The sequence below is a fragment of the Gymnogyps californianus genome, chromosome 2 (genome assembly GCF_018139145.2).
Source record: "Gymnogyps californianus isolate 813 chromosome 2, ASM1813914v2, whole genome shotgun sequence".
Taxonomy (NCBI): domain Eukaryota; kingdom Metazoa; phylum Chordata; class Aves; order Accipitriformes; family Cathartidae; genus Gymnogyps; species Gymnogyps californianus.
The window spans coordinates 1525730-1536303 of NC_059472.1; the positions used below are offsets into that span (position 1 = coordinate 1525730).

At 51.2% G+C, this 10574-nt stretch overlaps 1 protein-coding gene across 1 annotated transcript; it reads left to right on the forward strand.

Annotated features, from left to right (window-relative positions):
- Nucleotides 1–322: 322 nt before the first annotated feature.
- Nucleotides 323–3055, forward strand: LOC127013839 (lymphocyte antigen 6E-like). Its single transcript, XM_050892879.1, has 3 exons — nucleotides 323–374; nucleotides 2052–2171; nucleotides 2898–3055. The coding sequence occupies exons 1-3, from the start codon at nucleotides 323–325 to the stop codon at nucleotides 3053–3055; spliced, it is 330 nt and encodes a 109-aa protein (XP_050748836.1).
- The last annotated feature ends 7519 nt before the right edge of the window (nucleotides 3056–10574 follow it).

The following is a 10574-nucleotide window of genomic DNA, read 5'->3' on the forward strand; positions in this document are numbered from 1 at the left end:
GCTAAACAGTACAAAAACCCCACTCAGATATCAGTAGCACTGCTAGCCTGACCATAGATAAATTAAAGTATTAAAAGCAATGAATGGAATGAATTGCCTTAGTGCTTTCACTCGTCTCTGGACCCATCAGACCAGCCTGAAGGCAATGCCGAGGTGAGAAAACAACCCACATGCATTCCTATCCTCTCAAATAATGCATGATCCCTGCCCACTCTTTCAAAATTGCTGTCTTCATCATCACTCGGTCCAAACGCAGGGAAGATATATATCCTGTCCCCAGGTGAGGATGCTTTTCCTGGGCTGCGGAGACGACTGAGAGAAGATGAAGGCCTCCCTCCTTTGCATGCTGGCTTTGATCCTATGTGCAGGTCAAGGTGAGGTATCACTGGTTCGCTACTAGACAAAGAATAGTTGCGTGTTTTAAAGGCAGGCAGGCCTCGTAAGCCAGGGAAAGAAATCATGGGAGAGGGTGTCTTAGCTCTTGCAATGGTGCAGCTGAAGGACACAGTGGTCCTCTTTGGGTTTCCTATCTGTAGTCTCAGCCTGGATGTGTGAAAGTTTTCTTTTCTGCAGGGAAAAAATTTCCCTATAGTCGCATGTACTACTGGATTTTTATGAAAGCAAGACAGAAAAAAGGACACAGTTGCCACTGTTCTGCCTTTGTTAAGAGACGTTCCAGTGAGTTTGTCTGTTGAGATGATGCAAGACTCTGGTTATTTCTAAATCTTGAGGACAAGTGCTTCAGCCTATGATAGCACAACACATCAGCAACTCCGTGCCCCTGGTTCCTACTGCAGTCAGCGACATCGTTTCTAGCAGCAGCAGTGGGACAGGGCCAGATCTACAACATCTGTCTTCGTGCAGCTGCCTGCTGAATGCCCCTGAGTTCTGCCCGTCTCAGAGACCCGACAAGCTTGCTGATTTCAGAGATTTTGGGACAAAGTCGGGGAATTAGGGAGAAGTTGGATTGTGGACTAAATGGATTAAGCAGCCTTATGCTGGGATATTGGGTGGAGATGTATATTTGCGTATTATTTGCATTATAGATTATGTATTTTATTTCACAGAGAGACTGCAAATTAAGTCCGAGCCTTCTTAAAGTATATGATCTTATAGCCTCTATAGACGAGACAGTTAAGCAACCAGAGAGAATAAATGTTATCCTCATTTTGTAAAGAGGAACAGGGTTTGCCAGCGCTTGGAAATTTGCCACATTATCTGGTGCAGAAAAATAATTTCTTGGAATAGTTATTTCTGTCTCATTGTGGCCTAAGATTACCTTTCTGCTATTTAGCTTTGTTCACTTACCAGAATAGCAATTCTGACAAATTTCCAAGTGTTAACAACACCCCGGGGGACAGAGAGATTGTCTTCAGTGCCAAAACGAAGACTGCCCTAATCTGCATTAGATAACCTAGGCAGTAAAAATGAAGTATTAGACTGCACGCATCTTAGGGCTGAAGTCACACAGCAAAGAGTTAAAAGCCCTTCTCGTCACCTTTTTTTTTAACCTAGGTAACGGATATATGTTCGAGGGCATTGAAGTCCCACCCAAAGACGCAGGCGTGGGAGACTGACTTCTTCAGGCTATGAACATCCCAATTAACCCTATTCAGCTGCCAATGCTTACTGCCCAATTAGGCTATAGTCTATGTTATAGTGTCTCCAGCAACTAGAAAGGGTGACCCCAAGCCTTGGGACATCCCTGTAGACTCTTACAAAGGACCCTGTCCTTTCTAGCTCCCTGCATCACATCAAACCCAGTGCCCTTGGCCCATCGTTCTGTTATTTTGAGTGCAGGGCAGGAAGGGCAGACTTGCACCATCGGTGCGTGTACGCACAGATGTGCGTGCCTGAGTGCACATGTTGGGTGTAAATGTGCAAGTGTGCGGACAGCAGAGTGGGTTGGGTCTGGGTCTTGCAGCCCCACCACTTTCAGCAGACCTGCACCTCGTGCATTTGAGAGTCAGTGGAAAGAAGGCGGTAATTTTTGCTGCCAGGACTGGTGGCATTTTGTCTCCATCTTCCATATCTTGTGTCTCCTCTCGCAGCAAATGCCCTGTATTGCTACACCTGCGACTGGGAACAAAGCAACTGGAGGTGTCTGAAGGCTGAGAAGTGCTCAGACAAGGATGAGTACTGTGTGACCAATGTTGCCTCTGTAGGAATTGGTATGCGCTGGCTGTGTATCCTCTGATGGGGACTGAAGAATGGGATGTGGGGTTTTGACTGGATTTGTTACGGGTGCCCTTTGTGGACGGATGGGCTGAGGAGTCATGGGGAAGCACATGTGGGAGGTGAAGCCCTTGCTAGCCCAGCCTGGCAGTGCTGAAGTTTGCACGGTTTGAAATCCTCCTCCCCATCGCACATTGAGATTGTCCTCTTTAGCCTTTGTTTTATGCCTGCATGGAAAGGCAGGGGACACTGAGAGAAGAGGAAGGACAAAGAGAGGATCCTTCAGAGGAAGAATAAATAAATTTGAACCTTGATTAGACAGGGAGATGAAAAGAAGCAGGTAGACAGGGTGGATGAGAAGGTCTAGAGAGATATAGAGGGCAATAAAATTATTTCCTTCAAGCAGAGAAGCCTGGAAATGTGCTTTCAATCCAGGCATGAATATTGTCTCATGGATGCCATCATACACCTAAAAAAGCCTTGACGTGAGGGTCCATGCTGGGAGGTGCCAGATGCCCAGCAGGGATATTGAATGCCTTGTGTAGCTGGTCACCAGCAATTATTGGGCTGTAGTGGGATCAGGGTGGGTCTCGTTGACCATGCTGGTCCCTGGGGCTGTGGGGGACAGTGGGACTCCTTAGCCCATCTCCCTCCTGTACAAGATCGAGGAGCACTCAACAAAGTCTCATTGCTAATACCGCTCTCTCCCTTCTTTGGGCAAGGCTTTTTGTCTTTGTGGAAGAGGATCACCAAGAAGTGCTCCGAGACCTGCCCACACCACAACTTCAGCCTGGGCCTGGCTTCCTACACCTCATATTGCTGCCAAACCTTCTTGTGCAACCTGAGCGCGTGCCCGGGACCCAGGCTAGCTCGGCAGTGAGATGGCAGGGAGTCCCATGCCGGTGTCCTTCTTCACCTGCTCAGCGGTGGTGGGAGAAAGGGGCTCCTGAAGGCCTGAAGAGCATGGTCAGATTCCCCCAGGATGGTATGGACATCGAACACGCTGCAGAATAGATAAAGTATTATGGTCACCACCTCCTGCCCTGTGTCGCCTCCCAACCTGTAGCTTCTCACTTGCTTCTCATGCCTGAGCTCTGTCGCCCTGGCAGCTTGATGGAGAAGTGGCCGTGCTATGTCCTGCAGCTTGGGGGAGAGAGATGCTGCTTCTGCATGTCCTGCAAATCTCCAGAGGGGTTTCTCCTGCAATCTTACCTTATCTCGGGTGCAGCTGGGAGCCACACAGCGGCAGCTTCTAGGCTCAGGGAGGGGGGCGGGCAAAAATAACAACCCCTCTGCACCGACTCAGAAGGGGAAACTATGCAAACTCACAGGGTTGCTGCTGGGGAAGGGAAAAAGTATAAAAGCCTGAGCCTGCGATGGGTGCTAACCACAACTCTCCTCCCTTGCACCCCTCACCCCCTCCATCCAGCCTCTCACTTCCAGCCCCCTGCTAGGGACGATGACATCCCCCTGTGCCCCCTTAACAGTCAGACACGCCAGCCACATACCTCCTCCTGTGGGCTCTGCCTGCGGTGCCACATTTTTATCAAAACAATGCTTACCTGCACAGCCTGCACATCTGTGCACATCTGCGCACATCTGCTTATCTGCAGTGTTTGTCCCCACCTCTGCTTCCAGCAGCTGTCCTTGGTCATCCCTTTCTTCATGTTGCCTTGCTCGCTTGTGGCTGTTGTTTGAGCCAAACGACCTTACCCAGGGCTAGCACTGCCCTGGACCTACCACTTGGCATTGTGTCTTCCAGCAAGCCATTCATTTACCCGTCCCTCCGACATCCCCCAAAGCAACCGCAGGGTAACGAAAAGTATTTGCAGCATTTGGGTCGAGCTGCTGAGGAACAGTGGAGGCGTTTATAAGAGAAGAATACAGATTTCAGAGAGGCCAAATATTTCATGTAGATGTTTCCAGAAGCTACAGAGAAATGAGGGTAAAAGGAAGCTGAAAAAATGAACAATGATGAGAGCTCAGAGACTTTTCATTGCCAGAGGTGCTGCTGAATGCCTCTCCCTCCTCCCAAGCAGCACTTTTTGGAGGAGTTTTGCTCTGGCAAAAGCATTGAAATGCTTAAACTTGGGTCAGCTTGGGCTCCCAAATCTGCAAAATGTGGCTCAGCCAAGGGATGACGCCCTGCGCTGTGCTTCAAACCCAGCCCTGGTAAACAAGAGGGACAAAAGGGGCTTTGAGCCATGCCGAGCGCGTCTGCCTTGGGCTAGTGCCCATGGCTGCTCTGGATGAATGCCTTCTTCTGAAGTGCTGCATAACGGGAGTCTTCAGAGATGTGTGCTCTCTTTTATTAATCGACTTCTACTTTCCTTTACCCCTTCCTTCTCACAGTTGCACCATGCTGCGAGGGCAGATCTCCGTGCCGAAGGAGCCACGCTGGGTGATGCACCTCCTTTTACCTCTTCCTTAGACTGGGATCTCTTTCGTGCCCTATTTAGGAATTTGCATTTTTCGCCCTGAAGCAATCCAAGGCCCCTCCTTGTGCCTCAGCCTGAATGCTCAAAAGCTCTAATTTACTCCTCACACAATATTTTCTCATAAAAAAAGAGACTTGTGTGGTTTTTCTCCTGTGTACCGGAATTATTCAGCTCTCTGAAAGCACTGAGGAATCCCAGTTGGACAGACTCTAATAATTAATATTTCATTGTGTTGGATTTACACGTCCCGCAGTAGTGGAGACAGAGTCCCCCACAGCCTGCAGGAAAACACAGTCGGGTATTTTTTTGCCGCTTTAAAGCAAAACTGGCTGGTTTTTTGCTCGGTTTGGTCTGCCTTTGCTGCAGAAAAGCATTCTTGTATCCCATGGCTAATATAAGGGGAAATAAATCATCCTGGGCATAGTTGAAGAGCAAAGGGTTATTTCCCTTGCCCAAAGGGCACTGCAGCTCAAGGACGTTGAAATCTGCCCTCCTCCTGCGGTGCAAAGCTACCCTGGTGGCAATTACTCCTCTCCAAAACATTCGAGATGCGCGGGGAGGAAGAAGAGGTGGGTATGATTCCTAACCACTAATTTTGACCAGGAATTAGGGCCAATCGGGACCACAGAGAGATGGCAGTCATTAACACACGGATGAGGCTGTCCAGAAAATTACCCCGACCCTGTTCCCCCTTGCTGTGTCATTGTGCAAGGCAGCATTCACCCCTTGGGTTTGAAAGGTGTTTGGAGGACCCTAAACAGAATGGGATTGTGCACTGGGTGGAAAGGAACTAGTTGTTATCATCACTACAGACTGCACTGAGCTTCTCAGACCCCATTCAAAGACATGATGGTGATGGGAGAGGTGGGAGAGAGGTGAAGGAGCCCTTCTGCTCTCCCCAGCACAATGCAGGGCTCAGGTGCAACACCCGAGTGGTTTGGGGCATCCCACAGTGCAAAAGAGACAGCTCAGCTGGAGATGGTCCAGGGTGTGGGAGAAAGATGCTTCCGAGACTCGGCACGGCATTATTGCAGGCATTTGGGGAGGGGATACTCAACCAGCCAGACATGGGGAGAGAGGGGAGAGAGGGCTGTTGTCCCCCAAAGGGGCTAACAGACCCTAGTGCAAGGCATGGAGATAGGTCCATGGAGAAAGAAGTGCCCAAGCATGGCACTTAGAAGAGGCAGCACAAAGCACAGAGTCCTTTCAGTGGCTGGAGCTGGTAGGCAAACACAGCATGGGGATGAAGCAACAAACAATTACAAATGGCATAATAAATGCCTGGTTGCAGATAATAACTAGCAGTTTAAATACCTAAGGGACTTGTCGGATGGACATCAGGCTGTAGGACAGTTGGACTCTCTGTGTGCGGTTGTCACCCTTCCCTTCCGCTATCAGAGCTACCAGCTTACAGCCTCGAACAGCCAAACCCACGCGACAAATTTAGCCCTGCGCCAAGCTGTGCGTGTGGGCAAGGCTGGAGGAGTGCTGGGAGGGAGGCTGGAAGCGGGATGGAGCCATCAAGCCTTGCAAAAAGGGGATCAGCAGTGCCCTGGGCAGGGGTCCCCATGGGTGGTGATGGCAGATGAAGGCAGCCAAGCTTCCCTGTGGCCAGCAGCCACCCCATCTGTCCCACAGCCACCCACGCCACTGACATGAGCATTATGCCAGGCAGGAAAACACCAAACCACCTTTCTGAAGCGCAGCCTCTGATGTGTTGCCTAATTCTCCGCAAGGCTCGGGGCAGGGGGTGAGGTGCGTGTTTCGTTTGTGGGGTGGCCAGCATCATCAGGATGACGGTGAGACCTGCTGGGTCATGCAACCCCAGGGAGGAGGGAAAGCGGGGAAGCGACCTGGTTGTCCCCAGCAGGTACCAGGGTGTGCTGCAGGATGGACAAACACCCCTCCGGACTCGTGACACCTCCCTGCTGGGGGCTTGGGTGGAAATGCTGTGGGAAATTCAGCTCCGGGGGGAAATTCCAGCTCTTTGGGGAAACCAGTTTTCCAAACCAAAGCTAGAAGCTGAAATGACAGTGTTTCCCAGGCATTGTTTGGGGTCAAGCTACGTTTTTGTTTGTGGTACAAATCAAAAGAGTTTTTTTTTTTAAATTTTTATTCTCCTTTTCTTTCTTGACTTTTGACTTCATAAAACATACTTGATTTCAAGGATTGCAAACTGAAATGGCCCTTGGGGACTCATGCCATGCCCTTCATTGACTTATCTAAATGCTGGATGCATCAGTCTGCCTGCCCCCAAGTTGCCGAGAGCTGGGCACTTCTGGGGTGACTCTCTCCTCCTAGGACAGGCATCGAAGACGGTGCTTGAAGGGCTCAAAGGAGACCCCCAACTCTTTTCAGAGGCCCAGGGCAAGTGAATCAGAGAGACCTACCATGTACATGCCTAAATTAGTTGCTTTGAATCCCAGCCTCAGTGAGAAAAAGAAAAAAGGAAAAAAAAAAAAGAAAGGGGTGGCAAAACTGTCCAAAAAACCTCGCCTACGAGAGGAAACTTGTTGGAAGTTGGCACATTTCCATAAAACTCCCATGTCTGGTGAACTAATGAATATTCTGAATTATGGGGGGGGGAACAACAACAAAAAAACCACTTTCCTGGCAAATTCTGGACCGTTTCCAGCACAGAGAGCCAGACTAAGCCCACGAGAGGGAGCTGGTGCCTCTGTGCGGTGCCGGACTGGCCACAAAATGCTGTCTGCCTGCAGAAAGCCTATGCTCCTGGAGCAATTTCCAGGGGGAAAACCAGCAGCCATGCGAGGGATGAAGATGACTTGGCTGGAAGCAGCCCAGGGAAGGATAGCTGCGGGACCGCGCTGCCGATGCCAGCCACGCTGAGCTCTGCTTCGCTGACGATGGGCCCTGGCCAGCCTCCAGCGTCTGCTCACTCCCACGCCGGGGACGTGCCTTGGTTTGGCTGTGCAGGATAATTCTGGTGCATCTAATATCAGCTCCTGGGGAGCCTGTGCTAGAAGAGGGGGGGCATTTGCATCCGAACCCCAAAGCTGGTACCAAGCCCTGCAAGGTTTCAATCCAGAGCCTGTGGCCATGGGCTGCTTGGAAGTGGGGTGAGACCCTCTGTCCCTTCCTCTCCTACAGCTGCAATGCTCTTGGGAGTCCCCAGAATTGCTGGGCTGATGTTGGGCTGGGCCTGGGCAGCATGAAGGGAACCTTATTTTCTTGGCATCTATGAGGTCCTGGGGAGTAAAGAGAGGATCAAATCGGATGGTGCTGCGCCTTTCTGTCCCATTATGGGTGACCCTGTCCCCTCTTTCTGATTTTCCTACACATTCCCTCGTTGCAATAACTCCTTGAACATCTTCCTGCCCCTCTAATACTAAACTCCTCTAAGTCCCTCCATTCCTCTCATAAATGGTCACAGCCAAAAACCAAGACTAGCACCTGCAACCCACCATGCAAGCAAATAATGGGAATTCCACCTTTTTCCTCCTCATCCATGGGTTTTAACCCTGTCTTCAACCCACTGCCTGATGCCTTCAGCGATTGTATGAGAGTAGAGAAGGGAAGAAGTCCACGAAGGTCTTTGGGGAGAGGGTGGTCTAGGTGAGACTTCAAACCAAGCTCTACCACCGCTTCCCCATGTCTGACCTCAGGAGAGTCATTCGGTGTCTCTGATTCATGTAGTTAGGATGGAGATAACAACGCAGAGCTTCTCGCCCTGACCCGGAGGGCTCTTTGCATCTCGGCACTCAGTATCTTGGTGATAATTCACGCACCTGGTCCAGGCATGTCCTTACACCGAGACCAGGAAGGGTCAGCCTGCCCACTGCAGACGTCTGTGCATTCAGAGCTTGCCTCTCTCAGGCCCCTGCAGCACTGTGCTGCTATAACCAGTGTGAACACTCATCCTCTCCATAATGCGATGCAGAAACCTGTCATGGCAAAGCCGGGGCTGCTCCCACATCGCTCACTCCTCCAGAAATGCTGTTCTTTGACTCACTGTGGTGCCGAGGAGCTTTTGCTAGGAGCTCTGTTAGAAGCGGGGCATGCAAACAGCGCAGAAGGACATCTCTCCCACGCTTCCCCATCACACGGGAGCTTTTGCAATGGATGGACGTAGACACGGAGGTGAGGGCAAGGGTGTGGGCATTGCATGGTGCTTTGGTCGCTTGGCCACTGCCTGATTTGTTGTCAGCAGGGTGACAGGTCTCATGATGGACTGAGGCTGCTTAGGACGGGGTCCAGGACCCCTTGTTCAACTTCGAGCCTCCTGACAGTGCAAATAGGGGAGCTCCAGGGCCAGGACTTGGTCCCTGGAATGAGCCCAATGCCAGGATGAGATGCAGAGCCCCGTGTCCTCGGAAAGCCTTGAAAGGCAGCAGGAGGGCTACAAGCTGCTGCTGACCTGCCTCTCCCTTCAGCAGGCAGGCTGCCCTCCTCCCCAGCACCGGCACAGGCGAGAAGGAGGGCTGAGCCCAGCACAGCCCATGTGTCGTGGTTTAACCCCAGCCAGCAGCTAAGCACCACGCAGCCGCTCGCTCACTTCCCCCCCACCCCTGGGATGGGGGAGAGAATCAGCAAAAAAACCTCGTGAGTTGAGATAAAGACAGTTTAATAGGACAGAAAGGAATGAAAAACAATGATAATGATAATAATAATATGACAATAGTAATACTAAAAGAATTAAACTATACAAAGCAAGTGGTGCACAATGCAATTGCTCACCACTCGTTGACTGATGCCCAGTTAGTTCCCGAGCCGCGATCCACCCCTCCCAGCCAACTCCCCCAGTTTATATACTGGGCATGATGCCGTATGTTATGGAATAGCTCTTTGGCCAGTTTGGGTCAGCTGTCCTGGCTGTGTCCCCTCCCAGCTTCTTGTGCCCCTCCAGCCTTCTTGCTGGCTGGGCATGAGAAGCTGAAAAACCCTTGACTTAGTATAAACACTACTTAGCAACAACGAAAAACATCAGTGTGTTATCAACATTATTTTCCTACTAAATCCAAAACACAGCACTGTACCAGCTACTAGGAAGAAAATTAACTCTGTCCTAGCTGAAACCAGGACACCATGCTACAGCAGACAGGAGAGAAAGGAGGAGGCTTGGGGATGTGCCCCGCACTGCAAATGCTGGGAGACTGGTTTGTCTGCTCATCACCCAGCTCCCAGCTGGATCTCAGCAGTGGTGAGAAGGGAGGGTGGTGCTTCACCCCCTCCCCACAGCAGAAGAACCTCCCCAGGCTGCTCTGTGTCTCTTTTCCCCATGCTTAGAGCGGTGCAAAGCTTTCCCTGGGCGCGTGGACCTTGCTGCTGGGGTGGATGTATCTGGAGACAGATGCTGTCCCCAAGGTTTGCTGCCTGCTGTGGGGCTGAAGGATTCGGAGGAAGCAGACCTTGATGAATTTCTAGGTCTGACCATATTTCATGTCCCAAAATACCCACAGTTGCCAAGGCTTGGTGGCAGAAACCCAGTGCTTCCCCTAGATGCTGTCCTGCTTCCAAGGAAACCAGGAGGAGTGGTGCTCAACGTCTCCCAGGCATTACTAAAATGGTCCTGCCTGCATGGTCCCTTCCTCTTATTTGGAGCAAGAGGGAGCTGGGTTGGAGGCTGTCACAGCAGCATCCCTGCAGATAATCTCACCTCCCACTCCAGACCCTCCATGCTAAATGCTGCACCGCATGCGTTGGCAGGAGTGTGAAGAAGCAAACGGGTGAAACCAAGGCTCCTGAGGCTGAATGCTACAGGGAGAGGCTCCATCCAGAAAGGTAAACAGCACAGGGCAGGGTCCGTCCTCCAGCCGTGAGGCCACATGGTATGGCATGCTTGTGGCACCCTTTCCATCCCCAAAACAGGGTGGTCACATCCAAATCGCCCATTGGCCCTGGGCTGTCTCCTGGGCATGGCCTGGGAGTTGTTTCTTGGAATGGGTGAGTGTTGACAGTGGGCAAATGCGCAAGCCCATGCCCTGTCCTTGACTTATTGAC